We start from the raw sequence: 19350 nt of genomic DNA, 5'->3' as shown, positions 1-19350 counted from the left end.
CCTGGTTACGAGAGGGAGGGAGAAGGGAAGGTCCATGGCTTGAGGGAGCCTGCTGTAGAGGCGCAGGACACGGCACTGACGCAGATGAAGGTCCGGGAAAACAAACATCCATTCGGGTGGAATGAGGGCGAGCCTTGCGTCGTTTGGCGGGGGGAGCAGAGGATTTATGAGATATTTTCCCGTAGACCGGAGGTGGGGGATGGGGAGCAGGAGCCGGTGGAGAAAGAAGAGACGGTGAGTCGACATCGGGTGGCAGAAGGGCGGCTAAGGGCACCGCTTGCGGAGAACTGAGACCCGCAGAGAGAGAGATCCCTTTGGACCTAAGGATCGAAGCTGGGGACAAAATGCTCCGGGCGAGAGGCCAGGCGAGCGCTGCGCCGGACGAGTGAAGGGGAAGAAGGACCAGGACCCCGACGCGAAGCGAACTGGGAGCCGGCAGGATTATCGGACTCGAAGTCAGACATTAGATCGCGTACCAACTTGAACACAGCTGGGAAGCGCTGACGGCTTGGTTGTGGATCCTTTTATGCAGAGCCTGATTGCTGATTGAACGCGCCGGGTGAGGTCCAGCACTGAGGTCGGAGATGAGCATGACGTTGATGGGCGAACAGAGGGGGCAGAGTCTTCCAGCCTGAACTTCCGCTTTAGCTCCATTTTTAACTCCATGAAGTACAATTCTGGGATTTTGTTGCTGCATTTCTTTAGGCTTGTTTTAGATCTGTGTTTCTTTTTTCCCTTTTAAAAGTGATAACCTTTGATGATCTCTGGAATAAAATGTACCAGGGGAGATGCTGAGTGGGAGAACAGCTGACCAAGAGAGGATGGACTGTTATGTGCTTAGACATTGGGATGGGTAGAATTGTTAACCATGTACACTTGTAGCTTACAATTCCTGATTTAAATTTGAGCCAACTGTGTCAGATCAGAAAGTCTGCATGCATTTTCCCAGTAGAGTTGTTGTAGCAGCAGATCTCCCTTTGCTTTAAGACAGTCTTTCTCAAGACTTTGACCACTTATTAGGTGGTCCATGAGTGTTTAGAATTGCAGGCACAAACTCACATTTAACCAGTGGCGTGTCGTGTATTTGGTACCTTACCGATTGAATCCACCACTGCCATGCTACTACAAGCCACCAATACTATACTGAACAAAAAATGCAATATAAGAGGCTCTAGTATAGCAAAGGTTTGGGTAACACTTTATTTGAAGGGGTGTGCATAAGACTGAAATGACACTGTCAAAAACATGACATAACACCTGTCATGAACATAAAGAAGTCTATATAAATGTTTATGACAGTTGTCATGAAGTGTCATTCGGTAAATAATGACACTTTTAATGTGAAGTTGTTCTAAAAGTTGCATTGAAAGTCCATTAAAAATGCCAACTTTGCATTAATTATCATAATTTACAAAATCATGCAAAGTTGGCACTTTTAATGGACTTTTAATGCAACTTTTAGAGCAGGGGTGTCAAACTCAATTTCCCCGAGGGCCACTTCAGCATATTGGCCACCCTCAACGAGCCACATTGACGGTACAAATCAGGAGTGCCCAGGTGCAGTCCTCCAGACTGCAACTTTTAGATGCATCCCTGCTAAAACACACCCCAGACAAAAGGTTGACTTCCATCATTAGTAGCAACTCAGTTCTGTAGAAGCTTATAATGAGTCAATGTTCCAGGTGTGTTAGAGAAGGAATGCATCTAAAGNAGTCATTCAGCTCACTGGGCCTGCTCTTCTTAGGGACAGGAATGATGCAGGATGTCTTCCAAGTTGCAGGCTCAGGTTGAAGATGTGAAGCTGTTCGCAGAAGTTATCAAAATTATACGCCCCTTCTGTTCACCCTGCAGCTTGATTTGTTTTGGGTTTAAAATAAAGTTGCCTGTAGCGAACTGGAAATTTAATCCAGCACTGAGAAGCCTGGTAAAGTCAAAGTCAGAAGTTTTCTCTGCAGCTGAACCATTTCTGTTTGGGGATGAGGTTTTTTTCCGGCTATTACAAGGACTGTTGCGAAAATAAATAGAAACAATTTTTCTAACATCACATTTTATTCACAAACAAGTATATGTTGAAAATAAATAAATAAATAAATTTAAAAAAACATACACACACACAAATGTATATATCTCCTTACACCATGGGCCCGGTGTCTTGGCAACATGAAGGAAGAAGCATTGAGATTTGTTCAAACATTAGACCAAGCGCAGCCGGATTAATTTCGTTGTCTAAATTGGTATTTTTAACCAAAAACTATTGTTGGGGGTTACAAACAGGCCTCCTGATGCATAGTTATAGAAAGAAATCTAACAAAATAAAAAATATATAAATAAACCCTTGAAAAAGGGCACCTAGGGCATCAAGGATAAAAGGGGCAGGAGCTCAAGCACCCCTCAGCCCCCTCTTCATGTGGCTGACTGGGATATACACTCAAACCATGTCATGCATGCGTTGAAAGTGGGCCGCAGCTTGGTTTCAAAGAATAACATCTTCCAAATGTGCTGTGACAAGCCGAAAGATGACATCATGCATGTGCACATAAACCATTTAGTGCTGGGGCTGCACTATTTCTGCTGAGATGATCGGCGATCAGTGAGCAGCGTCAGGCTGGTTCCCGATCCAAGATATACCTCCAGAGAGGCTGACCAATCGCACAGGCATGTTCCCACTGATGTCTGTGTACTTGTATTTATGGATATGGAAACAAATGCCTACCCGTTAGGTTTTCTGTGGGTGTTCCCACCAAGTGGTCCTAAGTCTGCAACAGGTGCAGCTGATAACTAATCCCCCTTCTCTTAGAGGAATTTTTTGAGAGGAAAGACTTCACTCCTCTCTTTTATTGGGGAACATTTGCTTTTTGTCCACTTGGCCCTGTTCGAGATAAAATAGAGATCTCAGCTGCTCTGGGGTTAGACGCTCCTCATCCGTCACACTCTGCAGCTTTAAGACTGAAGTCCTTCCTTGATTTAACATGGATATCACACTGTGGATTCCAAGGATTTTAGAGAGTAACTTTTACATCTGCCAAGTTTTCTGCTATGTAAAACATGGCAGAATACAGTGGTGTAGAAAAGGGTTGCCCTGTTCCTGATTTCCTTTCTTTTTTGCATGTTTTCCACACTTCAGTGTTTCAGAAATCAAACCAATTTAAATGTAAATCAGACAACACAAGTGAACACAAAATGCAGTTTTTAAATGAACTATGGGAGAATAAAATCCAGGGCCGTGTAGAGACTTTTGGAGGGGCACGGGCCAAAGTTAAAAAGGGTCACAATGAACAAAATATGAACACACCATTCAACAACATAGCAACAATCCATTATAATCCGAGAATCTTAAACATCTAAAGAAACATTTAATCGGATCGTATTGTATCACTGTCATCATCATATGGAGACAATGCAAAGCAAATGTAGTCTAAGTTTTCCCCAACAGGTATAATGTTGGTGTTAAGGGGTTTCTACTGCTGACAGAGCTGGAGGGATGTGTTGATCTGAGACTGTCGTTAAACAGACCATAGGAGAGAAAGTAATTGGGTTTATTTGCAGCTATTTTACTAAATAAACCCTAATAATATCTGACTGTTTAACATCCATAGCAACTTGGCTGCAGGCTGCTTTAAAGATCAAAAAACCTTAGAGGGATTAACTCAACAATTTTTTGATGTTATCACCGCTGAGAGAGGCTTCATGGCTACACAAAACAAGAAGGTGCTGTGTGCTCCGCTCTATGACACCAAACTGCATGCTGAAGCTGTGTTCACCACCTCTCCCCCAAAAAGATCCAAACCAACATTGCTCTGTGTGAAAAAGTGAGTGCACTCCTGGTAAATCATAACTTAAATGTGGTTTATGACACCACACCCAGGCCTGATTACTCCACACCTGTTCTCAGTAAAGATGTCACTAAAATAGGACCTTCCTGACAATGTGATGAACACCAAAAGTTCCTCAACAGCTAGACAGCATACAAAGAAATTCAGGAACAAATAAGAAAGAAAGATCCCTGATCTGTCAGTCTGGACAAGGTTACAAAGCCGTTTCTAAAGCTTTAGGACTCCAGTAAACCTCAGTGAGAGCCACCATGGCACAGTGGATACTTTTCCCAGGAGGCTGGTCCACCAAAATTAGCAACAACTCATTGAAGAAGTCACAAAGACCCACAGCAATATCCAAAGAACTGCCGGCCTCGCCTGTCTCAATTAAGGTCAGAGGTCATGCCTCCTACATCAGAAAGATATGCACGGTCTTTTGACAGTAACAGTTCTGCCTCCCAGGTATCAAACCACAGTGGCTGCAATCTGCTATGACGTCTCAGGGACCAACCATGCAGCACGATGCTTTCTGCACCGGTACGGCTTTTCAGCACCAGGTTTCTATCCTTTGAATGCAGTTTTAGATTTTGGCAGAAACAATCTGCATAATTAAATACCTGGGAAGATTACATTGGCTTAATACCCATATATCACTGCATTAATACATCTGTTGGATCCAGGAAATCATTTACTTATACGAGAACTACATCTATAATGTTAGAAATCTCCTGGTATGTCAGCTGTGATCTTGTATGTAATGTTTTGTTTTAGCAGTTAATCAAGCACATAATCTAGATTAATTGTTTACGTCAGTCATCCTGTGTAATTATGATTTTGGTCACAAGCTGCGTTTCCATCCATCCATTTTCTAACACCCTTATTCCTAGCAGGGTTGGAAGGGGTGCTGGTGCCTATCTCCAGGGAGACATTTTGGGCAAGAGGTGAGGCACACCGTGGACAGGTCGCCAGTCCGTTGCAGGCTGCGTTTCCATGAAATTGCATGAATTGAAATTATGAAAATAAAGTCACTCAATGGAAACGCGACAATTAAAAAACAAAGAAACAAAGAAACAAAAAAACAAACAAACAAACTCCTGTTTGTGATAAAAAGTTTTTACACTAGGTCCTAGTGTAAAAACTTTTTATCAAATCATTATTCTAGACTCTAGAATAATGTTTCTCAACGGGGCGGTACCGCTGCCCCCCGGGGGGCGTTCAGAAGATGGCAGGGGGCGCTGGCAGGAATATTTACAAAAGCGGGGTGCTGTGATTCCTTTGGGGGGCGTTTGGTCGAAGGTAAACTTTACCCCTTATATGCACAATAGTACTAGTTTTTAGATTTTGAGCTACTTGCTAAAAAGTGAGATGTGCAACATTAAAACATGAATGGGTACTGAACTGTACCGATGGCAGCTCTTCTTGTCTTCAGTGTTTCTGTTAGCTTCCTGGCGCAGCTCTGCGCTACTGGCAGCTTCACCACATCAGTTCAGTGTTCAGCTTACACCGGCTAACGGCCTTGATTCACTTGTCAGGTCACAGGTGTGTGATTGAGGGTTTTTATATTTTGGCAGTGCTGTATTCGTGTCAAAGCAGCAACTTATATTGAAAAATATAAGTTTTGCCTGGAGGCTGCCCGCTTCCATGGAAGGACAATGGAATATCGCTCTTATAAACATGTAATTACCAAAATCACAATAGAATAGAATATACTTCATTGATCCCCAATACCCTCACTGTGTATCCCTCAGAAAAATGGACCCATTTAAATTAAGACATCCTTCCATACGTGATTCCACAATAGAGAGCGATCATTTTAGTTGGTTTAGTTAAGGTACTGTAAGTGGTCCTGCATGTGTAACAAGTTTAGAAAATGTGCTTTTATTTAATTTGATAATGTTTGAAATTTCACCAAATCCTGATTAACACTGAAGAATCCTAATTTTTTGTTATATTTTAAGGATTGTATTATTTTGTTTATTTTGGTAAACACTACTACCTGTACTGTCACTTTAAGAGAGTGTTCTATGACATCATTACTGGACTACTAGGCTGCCTGAGGAGAGGTAGGAAAGTTTCTTTGCTCTTGGTTAAGTTCATGTTTTTTTATATTTATAAAATGATTGAAAGCACATGCAGCTGTGAATGTTTATGTTTTAATACATACATCTCTTTTGACAAGTTAAGAATTTTTTTTGTAAATGTTAGAGCTGATATTGTTATTAGTTAGTCACAGGGTTTCTCCATGTGCTTTTCTGCTGGGGGAATTCCGACTCCTGTGTGTGGAAGAGCTGCATGTTAAAGGGCTTTTTGTATTTGTATTTGTGCAGGGCTCTGCCAGCATTAAAGATCAACCAGCAGCTCCAGTGGTCTGACTCCCTTTTTGATCTGAACACAACGCAGAACACATCAAAGTTAACCGACTGTATAAGACTAGATTATTAGTAAAGAACACTTCTAGTATACACTAGTTACACATGCAATGGCACTATCAGCCCTTTTAAATCTCAATTATCAGCTTACAGGGATTTTTTCCATTGTTGTAACAGGTTTAAGTCAGCTTGTCTTTCCCCATCGATACGATCCCGGACAGCAACTCACCGCAGGGGGTAAAAAAACAAAACAAAACAAAACAACCGCGTACGTAAAACTCAGAAACAGGAGAACCAGGACATAGAACGGAACAACGAACTAGAGGCGCTTTCGCACTGCACGGAACGGAACGGTTGTGTTCGCATTACACTCCGGGGTGCCATCAAGCGGTGCCGGACGTCATTATTTTTAAAACTAAACAATGTGGTTTGAGTTGGTTGGTTGCTAACTGCCAATTTAATAAAGAAGAAGAACAGTTACTACTACGACAACAACAATGGACGACATGGATTTAATTTTGCTGCTCATCAACCTCATACAATTAATTAAATTCTGCCAACAAGCTACCCTCAGAATACAAAATGCTGAACGACTTCTACGTATTGCCAGGAGAAATACAGAAGAAAAATACCGTAGACTGTAGTATAGTAATATAGTAGTGAGAGCCAGCTGTCAACGGAAAATCAACGTCTGACTCCATAACAACCAGCGGCCAATCAGCTGCTGGTTCTAGGCAGAACCGCTTGGCCGGCACGATTGGCCGGGTGGAACCGGTCGCAAGTTGTAATGCGAACACAACCGTTCCGTTCCGTTCCGTGCAGTGCGAAAGCGCCTCTATAGATGTGAATTAGAGTTTAGAACAGTGAAAACAGTGAAAACAGGTCATAGTGGCAGATCAGGTGAAACACATGATGATTTGGCGGCGCAGAGCAGCAGGTGAATGGCGTGATGAGTGAAGATGGTGAGGGTTAGTAAAAACGGGAAACAAAGTAAAAATAGGAGCATAACTAAAGAGAACACAACAATAAACCAAGAGAGGATAATATTAACCAAGGAAACTAAATGGAAATGCAATTAGAACAAAATGCTCTAGCATTTAATTAAAGCTGCAAGCAGCCTCAAGCGGCCCTCACAGCTCAGCGCCGCTCCGGCCTATTGGCCACCGCGGGGGTTCCCGCACCCGTCCGCCAGGCGATATGCATTGATACATTTGGCAGTGCTCCCCGACACACAAAATATCTGGTGCAGAACGAGGAAATATAGCTGATGGATTAACCTAGGTGGCGCAGTGTATGGGGTTCCATTTGTATCAAAAATAAGTAGAAGTCATATGTGTAGATGTGTCGTTGCTATGTGTCGTTGGTCTATGTCGTTGGTCTAGGTTGCATGTAGATGATGCATATGTAGATGTTGCATATGCGTTCGCTGCATATGTGATGAACGTCGTTGGTCCTTGTCGTTGGTTCATGTCATTGGTCCTTGTCGTTGGTCCGTGTTGCTATTGCCTGTTTTCTGCGTCATTAAAAAGTCCTGAAGTAGGTCCTGTATGATCAAATTGTTTACTAGATATTGCAAAAATGTTGTTCTTTCAATATCAGTGGTTTCAATAAAATTGTTTTCAAAATAATAAGATTTCTACCTCGTATTTTCTTTAGGCATTAGTCAGGGCAGCTAACAAGGTCAAGGGGTCCTGGCCCAGTGAAGGGGGCGCTAAATTTCTTTTTAAATCTGTGATATATCTTCATTTAAAGAATAATTTTCACTGTTGGCATGTATTTGAACTTCTCTCTTTTATTTACTTCAGCGCACCTCACAGTTTTAAACAAATTCTGTAGTTTTCGGCGTACTTCTAAATCTGCTCCTTATTCGCATCTTTTTGGGCCTTCTACTGCCTCTAGTGGCGTGGGGTGGTAACACAACTAATATAATTACATTACTAGATCAAAATGCCACAAAGTATTTATTATTAATTCTGGCATTAGGATAATAATAATAATGATAATAATAATAATAATAATAATAATAATAATAATAATAATAATAATAATAATAATAATAATAATAATAATAATAATAATAATAATAATAATGTGCAAATTACAAACTGGATTCCAAAAAAGTTGGGACAATAAACAAATTGTGAATAAAAAAAGTTGGGACAAGGCCATTTTTACCACTGTGTGGCATCCCCCGTTCTTCTTACAACACTCAGACGTCTGGGGACAGAGGAGACCAGTGTCTCAAGTTTAGAAATAAGAATGCTCTCCCATTCATGTCTAATACAGGCCTCTAACTGTTCAATCGTCTTGTTATATGTTCAATTTCCTTTTTCCAGCCACTTATTGCTACCTGTCCCAACTTTCTTTTGGGATTTGTAGACACGTCATGAAAGTTTGAAACAACATATTTTTCCCTTAAAATGATACATTCTCTCAGTTTAAACTTTTAATCTGTGATTTGTGTTCTATTGTGAATAAAATATTAGATGTTGGCACCTCCACATCATTGCATTTAGTTTTTATTCACAATTTTTGACATTTAGCCACGCCTACATGCTTTGATGTACAAAAAAAATCCTGTGATAACTTTTGACCTTCAATGTCTCCGGTCGGGTTTTGCGCTGATTCTGGCCAATTTTTTCCAGCAGGCATTCAAAGTTTTTAGCTTTCATCTCCTGAATGGCCAATCTGTATTACTTATATTTAAATACCGTAACGGGAGGGTTGCTGGTGCCTCTCCAGCTGACGTTCCGGACGAGAGGCAGGGTACACCCTGGACAGGTCTCCAGTCTGTCGCAGGGCAACACAGAAGAGAAGCAACTTATTACAGAAAATTGTTAATCTGCCATCATTGGTAGCTGTGCTAACTAGACTGAGCATTCCCAACAGGCAATGCTAGCTGTAGGACAGCACAGAGAAAGGGGGAGGGAGAATGAGCAGCCACATGAGATTGTGACTGACAGCGCTAAAACCCGCCTCCTGCTTCTGATTGGTTGTTTCTAGATAGCACTGGGAGAAGGCAGAGGAAATAAATGTTTTACAGATTATCTCTCACCTTTTTCACAACAGCACATCTAAAAGTTGCAGGACAGCGGCCCTTGAGAACTGGAGTTTGACACCTGTGCTCTATGTGAATAAGCCTGATTCAACGTGTAGATCGTGCGGTGAGACCTTAGCAGGCCCATGCTGGGGCCTGAGGCGAAGAAAGATGTTCTGGGTATGTAGACAGTAGGATTATGTGTCCTCTTGCCAGAGATGGACCGTGGAGATGGTGAATCCCAGTCAGGCGAGACAGTGGCGGGAGAAGCTGCTTGAAATGATTGAGGCCAGGGCCAGAAGAAAATCTCTTGCATCTGAGGAGCTTCTGAGGGGGAAGAAAAGGGGGCCGAGCACATCGCTAAGCAGCTCTTCTGTAGGCAGGATGACAGGTGGAAGGACAGGGAACCACGAAGAAAAGGATCTAGTAAGATAGCCGGCTGAGAAGCTGAGGCAAGCATGCAGATGGACAGGTTGAGTGCGGCTGGAAAGTGGATGATGCCATGGACAGAGGTCCTGATCAGCGAGAGCTTGGTCGATGATTGGCCATGTTGGTCCGGTGTTGATAGGTCGATGATGATGAGTGAGATGCACTGATTGGATGATGCAGGTGAGGCTAGAGAGTCTTCCAGTTTGAATTTACGCCAATGCTTTATTTGTTAACTCTAAATGGAAGGGTATAAACCTTAGGCAAATCATCCCCCAAATTTAGGAGTTAATCAGCACTGGCTATACGCTGTTAATCGTAGAAAAGATGTCAGAATGTTCTGACTGTAAGGTAAGGTAATTTTATTTATATAGCACATTTTCAGCAACAAGGCAATTTAAAGTGCTTTACATTAATTAAAAAGAAATACAAATAAAACTGTAAGAGAACCAAAACCAGAACTTTTCCAATCCCACTTGACAATATGACCTTCTCCTTTTTTCACAGACTCTACTTTTTCCATCTAAATTTTTCTCAAGAATTCCTGTCAGGATCATATGACACGATTGGTTTCCATCAATCAGCTCCCTCTGTCTGTCCAACCACTTGTTCCTGGGCTCACTCAAGCCTCACAGGTTGTCTTTGTGGTTTGCCATAATCCTGACCTCATGAAGAAACCAGTGGTCAAATCGACCTCCTAGAGATTTGTTTATGTTGAGGTTTGGCTTAATGTGCCTAAGCTTTTCTGCTTTATGTTTCATGCATTGGATCAGCATATAGCCCATCCAATATCATGACAGAAGAGTCACAGTTTGATTATTTTCTTTGATTAGCAATTTGTTGAAAGCCCTGGAATGGATACAGATGCTGGCTCTCTCTCTTTCGAACACAAGCGCATACATGCATGTACGCACAGACACACTCACAAGCACATATGGGCTTTTGATGTAGTTTGCCACTTCACATTATGTAATAGAAGTCTTTGTGGCTTTTCTCTCTCTAAGAGCTGAGAAGTTTCAAACAAGGAAACCAACATGAAAAGAAAATCCCAGGTTCACATACAGTTTGTAGAAGCATGGTTTACATGAGCCCAAAGTGTTGGCACATTTTACAGGAAATATTCCATAGACACACAGCAACAGTTGACAAGCTTGTGAAATGGTGCATTGAAAGGTGACTGGGAGTTTTCTAAAATGGATTAGTAAGTCAGGTCTTATTTCACAGACTTCCAAGATTTCAAAATAAACTTGCAGTTTTGTGAGACTCAAGTTCTATTTTAAAATGGTGTGTTTTGAAGACTTGAGTGACTGTTTTATGTGAAAATCCACTGCTTCATGGTTACATCACTCTATTTCAGTTAGTTGAATGTGACACCTGAAACCTTTAACTGAGAGGATCGAGTCAAAAGCATCAGGATCTCGTGGTTCATCTGTTAAACTGGTATTTGATCCAGTTGTTCCACATTGAAAACAGATGTTTGGATGACTTTGAAACACAGATATTAAAGTGTGAGTGTGTCAGTCACTTCGCTTCCATTATAAATGTGCACAAATTTTTGTTGATGTTCTGCTGATATTGAAAAAACACATTTTCCAGCTTGCTATGATTCCATTAAAAAATAAATTAAAATCATGTGAATAAGCTTGTTCATATGATAAGTCATTAAAAATTATGGCAGTGACAGATGTAAACAGTTACATGAGATATATTCAAAATTCAGCCATGACGCTAGCGCTCATCAGTCAGACATCAGCGACCCATCAACGTCTTATTCAGCTCTTTATTAGGAGTGGCTACATGTGCTGTGTTTTGGGAAAATTGTAGTTGATGGTTTTACAGAAGAGCTATGAATTCAGCATGTTGGAATGACAAACAACATTTTATGAACTGTGTGAAGCTGTGAGAGATCTGATGGAGCCAGCTGCACACTGTCTGAAAAAAACAAAACAAATGCAGTCCTGTTGTCTTCTTCATTGTTTTTGCCAGTAGTAACATTTGGCTGTTTATCACAACTCCTGCGATGCAAAAAAAAAACAAAAAACTGTTTCCATTGCAGTTTTACAAAATATATGTGTTTTAATACAACTTTAAAAGATCCTCATCCCAGCCAAAGACTTTTTATTGAAACACCATGAGTTTTTTTTAAATTGGTATGTTTCCATTTTCATAATGTTAATTTGTGCAATTCTGTGGTTAATGAAAATGTTGCCAATTAGTTTTCATCTTTCTGCTATATGAGGAATATGGAATACAAATCATTCCTTTGATTTAGCAAGAGCTGCTGTCTGGTGGTTTTTGCAAGGTAAGTAAAGGAGATTATAAAAACACATTTAAGAATATTTTTCTTCGTTAGTTAGGCACATGCAATGTGTATTGGTGAATAACAAGCAAATCTGGTAGAAAAAAACTTGAAAAATTAAGAAAAAAGAAATACGCTGGTTCTCTTGGTTTGAAGACCAAGCACACCACCAGCAACATGGAATAGTTCCCTCAAGATATAAGGTGGAAGTTAAGATCAAAGCAACACAGAGAGAAATAATGCAGCTGTCAGAGCAGAAGGAAGAAACGCTGGCCCAGGAAATACCACAACCCAAGTGACGCCAAAGGCTCTGGGACAGCCAAACAAAGGCTCACAGCTCTGGCTCGCTGTCTCATGAGCTACACCAGAGAAGCAAAACCCAGCCAAACAAACATGATGTTCTTTGTTGCACGTTGGACTGTAGCTCCAAAGTTGGTTTTTCAATCTTGAAAGTTTGATTTCAGTTTCCTCCTGTTTTAAAATCATTTCAGCAGATTTCTGCAGCATATCACAAAATAATCTGATAAAAAAGAGAAAGTAAGTGTTGAAAGTACTCTGTGAGTGGAGTGCTTATTGTTGGTGTCTTCTGATGGACCACGCCCAAAAAGGTCCAGCTAGTTTAATGAATTTGAGCTTCTGCATGAGCTTATATATGAGATGAGTGAGGCATTTCTATAGCCTACTTATGTAGCAACAGCCTGACCACAAAACCATCTATTTTTGGAAAGCTCAGAGAGTTCAGTAAGACATTATAAAGTCATACTCACAACACATGGAAGCACTTAAGCAAAAACAAAACTATTATAGTTAGAAAAGCTATAAAACAAATGACAGACATTGTCAACAGCTGCAGATGGTGTCAACTTTCTTTAGGTTTACAGCTTGCACTACAGCTAAGCTAATTGCTGTAAAATTATGAGTTCAGTTTTTAACTAACCCAACCCTTATTTTGCAATGTCTCCATAGCAACTGACTCTGTGTGAGGGTAGGAAAATCCCCCTATCTGAATCATTTTATTGTTTTGTTTTTTTTAGTTAAATATACTGTCTGTTACATTGCAGTAGGTGGATGAGGGATACAGTGAGCTCCTCCATCAGAAAGTACGATTGTAAATATCATATTTACCACATTAACAAATATTCTCACCAAAATTTGATGCTGATACTGCACCATTTTGCTTAAACATCTGAATATCAAGGTACAACGCTGATATAGACAACAACCAAGATAAATTTGATATTTGATCATTTGTTTGGAGGAAAGTATTTTGGACAAAAGTAATTCATTCCAAAGGAAATGCTGGGTTATTTGGAAATTCTGTTTAACTAATTAAATTATTTAAGAACCTTTTTTGTTTTATGCGTCTCAGTTCTGTCATGAATAACATGGAACCGTTTGATCAAGATCTGGCTGAACAAAATCCAACAAGTTATTAGATTCAACTGCATTATAAATCAATCTAACATTTATGGAAGAATCCATTTCTTTACCTATTAGTAAGAAATTGGTATTGACCAAAACCAGATTGGCTGTCAGATCAATGAGAATCTCGATCTCAAAGGTTTTCTAAGGGTAATGCTATCTCCTGACTTGTGATCTGAAGATGGCAAAGCGTTCAAAATAGATCTGAAGGATGATTATATAAAGACATTTCTTCTAATAGCACCGTGCCTCTGGTCAAATTTAAGTCATGAACCTGCCCAACTCCTGTTTACTCCTTCAGGGAGTAAACAGGAGTCTTAAATCGTGCCGTGTGAACCAGACTTAAGACTCAAGCTTTACTCCTCTAGTCCGGACCCTAACGCTCTCTGATTCTGGTCACTATGGTAACGCTTACACCTTCAAAATAAGATACAGATGTGCCACAAGAACGAATATTAACTCACAATAATGACAAATGAGTATCCGTGAATTTTTCAGTCAGGTTTTGCGAGGCAAAATCACACCGGAAGTAAAGATACACCTCTTTGAGTTATGGCGGCCATTGTCTGACGTCACTGTGACAAGGGTTTGTTGAAACACTTTTTTTGCGTCACAGGAGTCATGTGATCAACAACAGGATGTTACGAATGGTGAAAAAAAATGAAGAGGGTGACAGGAAGTAGTAGGAAGATGATGGAGTGGCATGTTTTTTAATGACTTATCACACGAACAAACTTATTATTAAAAAAAATACAATAAACATTTAATCGCTGTGAACCTTCCCATAATTGGTCCAGGACTGCATTCAGGAGGACACAAAAGTAAAAGTACCTAAATAAACATCCAAAGCACTGCAGTCCTCTCTTGCCTCGTCATCACAGAGTCAAACATGGTGATGGTCTGACGTTACAGCCGTGTCCCAATTCAAAGGCTGCATCCTTTGAACTTGAAGGCCGATTACATCATAGCTCTGCGACAAGGCCTGTCCGAATTCGAAGACTCCTTCAAATGCGTCCTTCTTTTCACCAGATTTGAAGGATGGTCCGGTGTATTCTTCACAGCCCACCATATCCCATTACTCACTGCGGGCCCAAACCGAGCGTTCAGGCAAAGCGGCAATGGTGGTGAAGAGCAGCAAATTATTTTGCTATATTACACTTTAAGTGACAACATAATTTTTTTACAATGTTTGTAGGTGAGAGTGTGACTTTGTAAGTCTGAAATATTTGCTCGGTTCATCAATGCATCACCTAGTTGTAATATTGCTCTGACATTTCCGGACAGCCAGCTCCCCTCGCCAGCTGTCAGCTGGCCGGGCGCTCCAGGTTTGGTTTACCTTGAGAGAAGGCCTGACTCCTGGAACACCGTTATAAAAACTCCCACTAGCTTTCCCCAGTGAGTGGAAGTTAAACTCCGATATTATTTAGTCTGTCTAGCAGTATAATGCTTGGTTTACCAAAGTATTTAATTTATTCCTGAGTAAATCGGTTTGATTGATTAAAGTAAAGCCTTAAACATAACAGTTTTATTTAACTAATGGCTTATCTGAGATCTGGAGAGTATTATATTTGAAAATGAATAATTTGCTTCTATTTATTCCTGGTAGAAATGTGCAATACATGTTTGAACATTTTAGAATCAAACTAACAGATTTTTTTTTTTTACTATGGAACAGCCTTTACTATAAAAGGTGAAGAATAATATAGAAATCAGGAGTAATACATAGCTGAGTTTTCAAATTTTTTAAACAAACTTAGGCTCTGGTCTTTTTTTCCTTTTGCTGCTCTGTGCTTCACATAATCATGGTTACTAGGCAACATGAGTTATGCAGAGGTGGAGGTTAGACCTGTCCAAATTTACAGCTTTTCTCTTCCGGCTGTCGTTTATTCGCGGTCTTTGAAGGATTCAGACCGTGAATTCGGACGCGGCTTACATTGCTGCTTCAGGGGATGGATGATTTACTATAACTGATGAAATCATAAATTTTGCTCTCTAGTAGAAAATTCTAAATATCGGGTCATAAGTTTGTGACCTGAAGCCTGCTGGGTTATGCAGCAGGCCAATAATCTGATGCAAACCAATGTGTGAACAGGGATTAAACTTTTGGCAACTTGGAGCGAAGCAACTTTTTTTTTTTTGTTGTAATTGTTATGTTGTGTTTTAATGTACAGCATTTTGTATCAGCTGTGGTTGTTTTAAAGTGCTTTATAAATAAAGTTGGTATGGTATTGGTTAATTTGCATTACATAGAGCAAAAACTTTGCAACTCCAACTTTGCTTCTGTGTATTAGTGGTTTAAAGTGGGCTAATAAGTGCACATTTAAAGTCTAACATTTTTTGGGAAAAATATACTGAACAGATGGATAGATCAAAAACTGATCTGACTGATGTCACATTAAATTTGAGTATTTTGTACTAGTCAGTCATTTGCACAAAGACCAGTAAAAACTGAAAGGACCAGTTACAGGGTTGTTCCAGCAACATGACAAGTAGTGAGGCTGATCTCACCAACCATGATTTTTGGTATTAAAGTTTCAGCCTGTGCCATTAAGACACATTATTTAAGGTGGGGTTCTCATGTCTCACTAAACTGTATTGTCTAGCATGAAATGCACTCATGCGGACACAGACATTATTCCTGAAAAAATACAGAATTAAAAAAATACAGTAGACTAAATCAAAACTTGTGCCACATGGGTTTAACTTTTTTGTCTTTAGTAAACAAATGTCTTTCAAGACAGTGGAGTATCTGAAACCCCATCACATACTGGCTGCTTTCAAGAGTTCTTGCTCCTAACACAGCAGTGGAATTGTAAAAATAATTTGAGAAAGATTTCAATAAACCCCTTGGGTTTCTTTGGTACTAACATGGTGTCAAGTTGCAAAGGTCCAGTTCCTGAGGCTTCCTCTTTCCAGAGCAATGGTTTCTTGGCAGATTAAGTCCATTCTCAGTTGTGCAGCACACTGAACGTCTTTTAAAGCCTCTTCCACAGGACTTGGAGCACTGAGACCAAGTTCCTACATTCCATATTGGACATGGATCCCCGCATGCTCTTACTGCTGCTGGCCTTTTGGTAATGTCACAATCAGTTGTAAGATGTCCTTCTGTGCTCTGGCATTGGACCAACCGCTGCTGTAGACCATTTCCACAAGTAACTGTACATGAATCCCACCCTGCTGTTTTCCAGTGACTAACAAGTCTCTTACCCATCACCTCATTCTTAATTACTGTATTTTTGCCATTGATCAAGACACTGTTCTGTAGCTTGTGGCTTCTCTCCTCTTTCTGAAGAGTCTTTTCATCTTTATGCTCCTTCGACATGTAGAAGGAGTAGCGGATCCTGGGAGGAGTCATCTTCCCCACAGAGAGCACCTCTACAGTTAGAGGTTCTTGCAGAGGTCTGGTGGCCTGGAGAATCTCCACATATGTAGAGGTGCCACTGTAGCGTAGCAGGGTGCCTTTAAGTAGAAGGTCTCGCTCTACAGCTGACACCACATAGTTGCCGTTCAGAAGGTATTTACCATGGCGATTCTTCACAGCGAGGTAGTTCTCATCACTGACCATTCCTCTGTACCCCCGTTGGCGGATGTCAATATTAGAGGCTCCAGTGGGCAGCGTCACCACAAAGTTATAACCATTACTGAAAAGCAAGAAAGAACATTTTAAACATGACCTTTCTACATCTTACTAATAAAACATAAAACACTAAATGCTACCAATTATAGAGGATATTATCTATGTGAAGTGATTCAAGGAATCTCACCCAAAACGGCAAGATTTGTTCCAGACATTCAACTCCTGAGAAGATATGGAAACCTCTATTGGTTATAAATTTGTTGAAATTTGGACTCAGAAGTCTGGATACAGAAAGTCCAGGTCATGTTAGGCATAGCTTAACAAAAACACATCGCTTTCTGCGACGTGTTTGGGAGCAAAGAATGTCGACTATTTCCAATGACTGCTCTGATGGTGTTCCAAAAAGACTGTTTCCTGTTATGCCATGCAATGGGGGAATTTTGAAAAAAAACAACAAAAAAAAACACGGTAACTTTATTTGATGGGGTGTGCATAGGGCTGACATGACACTGTCATAAACATGACATAACACCTGCCATGAACATGAACGAGTCGTTATGAATGTTTATGACCATTGTTATGAAGTGTCATTCAGTAAGTAATGACACTCACTGCAAAAACTTCATTAAAAGTCCATTAAAAGTGCCAACTTTGCATGATTTTGTAAATAATGACAATTTAATGCAAAGTTGGCACTTTTAATGGACTTTCAATGCAAGTTTTAAAGCAACTTTGCATTAAAAGTGTTATTATTTACCAAATGACACTTCATGAATGACAGACATTCATAAAAACTCTCTCATGTTCATGACAGGTGTTATGTCATGTTTATGACATTGTCATGTCAGTCTTATGCACACCCAGCCAAATAAAGTGTTAGCAAAAACACTTGCTACATTGATCTATACATGAGGCAATAAATCAAGTTCTGCCACGCTTTTAGGTAGATTTCTTGTTTTAATGAGTTCCTGTACTTACTATAATAGTGCATGTGCATTGGGATCAATGATATGATTGATATCATTCATGGGGTGAATTAGTTTTCAGTGATGTTACCGCCTCATTAAGATGTTTGTTGTGCCTTACTACATATAAAATCAATACATTGGGAACAAAAAAAGTTAGCAAACACCAGGTGGAACTTCTGTTGAACTACATAAGAGCTACTTCTCAATGAAATTCTGTCAAATACGTTGTTAAAGGGTTAATAGAGGAGCCACGTTATGATGACTTCCTGAAGGTGTATCAGAGTTCAGGAGGGTTGAATACTTACACAGGCTTTGTGAACATCCCTGAGATCTTCTTGCAGCTCTGGTTGTCCCCGCCACACACACCACACTTGTCAAACTTCTTGTCAGAGTCCAGCTTGCCATCGCAGCCTGCCTTGATGCATTTCCCCTGAACACACACGGCTGAGGTGTCAGGGGAGCACGGCGTCCCATCCACAACCTGTCACATTCATATCAACATAGTCAAACGCTGTGATATTGTTTCAGTCTTCTACCCTAAAGACACATGAATGAAACTTGATACAGCTGAGAGGATGTACAGTAAGTATACACAAGACACTGGCTAGAATTTTTACAACAACCCTGCTTCCTTGCTGAGTGTGTAAATTGTACTGACAAACCACAGTAAAGTGGCTCTGGCTTGTGTGTCTCACTGCATGGAGTTCAAACTGCATCTAAAAGTCTAATAGCTGAATTGCATCTATTCTGAATACGGTTCTTTTAACTACAGAGTGCACAATTTTAACACTGAAGCTAGAAAATATTTGAAGACAACCTCATTGCACAGTCCTGTTAAACTTCCAGGTTTATATTGAGCTAAAATTAAGACCATGAAAAATCAGTTCAGAACTTTTGCCAATGCAATCATTGGGGGTTAGGCTAGCAATCATTGGCAAAAGTTCTGAACTGATTTTTCATGGTCTTATTCTTTACAATTCAGCAAAAATAAACAACTTAATCAAAGAAAAAATATTAAAAAATATTAAAGATGGAAAAAAAAACTTCAATGGCATGATTTCATATGTGTGCACAGCCTTAAATTAAAACTTTGATTTAATTCCAGCATTTGGACTTTTTTAGTTTAAACCTGCCATCAGTGATGACCCTACTAAGCAAATGCGCAAGTTTATTCCCAGCTGGAAAACTTGCTTCATTGTTCAAGCACCCATGACCACATACACACACATGTAGGTCTGAAACGATTCCTCGAGTGATTCGAGTACCTCAATTATTAAAATTCCTCCAGAAAAATTTACCTGCCTCGAAGCTTCGTTAATTTATGTTTTATGTTATTTACCGTGTTCCAGCCGGGACTTAATTCGCGTTGCGCGGAGCTCTGAATTCCGCCCGAGTTGTTGACGAAAGCTAAGTGTTGTCATCATTACTTTCAATTTTCAG

At 40.2% G+C, this 19350-nt stretch overlaps 1 protein-coding gene and 1 long non-coding RNA gene across 2 annotated transcripts in view; one reads left to right on the top strand and one right to left on the bottom strand.

The window, feature by feature from the left end:
* Nucleotides 1–1542: 1542 nt before the first annotated feature.
* LOC107834009 (uncharacterized) lies at nucleotides 1543–19098 on the top strand. Its single transcript, XR_001659787.1, has 3 exons — nucleotides 1543–1712; nucleotides 9071–9082; nucleotides 19089–19098. It is a non-coding gene; the product is annotated as an uncharacterized LOC107834009 (long non-coding RNA).
* Nucleotides 16068–19350, bottom strand: part of LOC103156790 (A disintegrin and metalloproteinase with thrombospondin motifs 15) — an 18052-nt gene continuing 14769 nt past the window's right edge. The window contains exons 7-8 of the mRNA XM_007578963.2: nucleotides 18216–18391; nucleotides 16068–17006 (exon numbers count right to left, since the gene is read on the bottom strand). Coding sequence (XP_007579025.1) covers nucleotides 16229–17006; nucleotides 18216–18391 — 954 coding nt within the window. The 3' untranslated portion in view covers nucleotides 16068–16228. The remainder of the gene's footprint in view (nucleotides 17007–18215; nucleotides 18392–19350) is intronic.

The sequence above is a fragment of the Poecilia formosa genome, unplaced genomic scaffold (assembly GCF_000485575.1).
Source record: "Poecilia formosa unplaced genomic scaffold, Poecilia_formosa-5.1.2 Scaffold500, whole genome shotgun sequence".
Classification (NCBI taxonomy): domain Eukaryota; kingdom Metazoa; phylum Chordata; class Actinopteri; order Cyprinodontiformes; family Poeciliidae; genus Poecilia; species Poecilia formosa.
The sequence above is the reverse complement of the archived record's forward strand: the minus strand, read 5'-3'. Positions and strand labels throughout refer to the sequence as shown.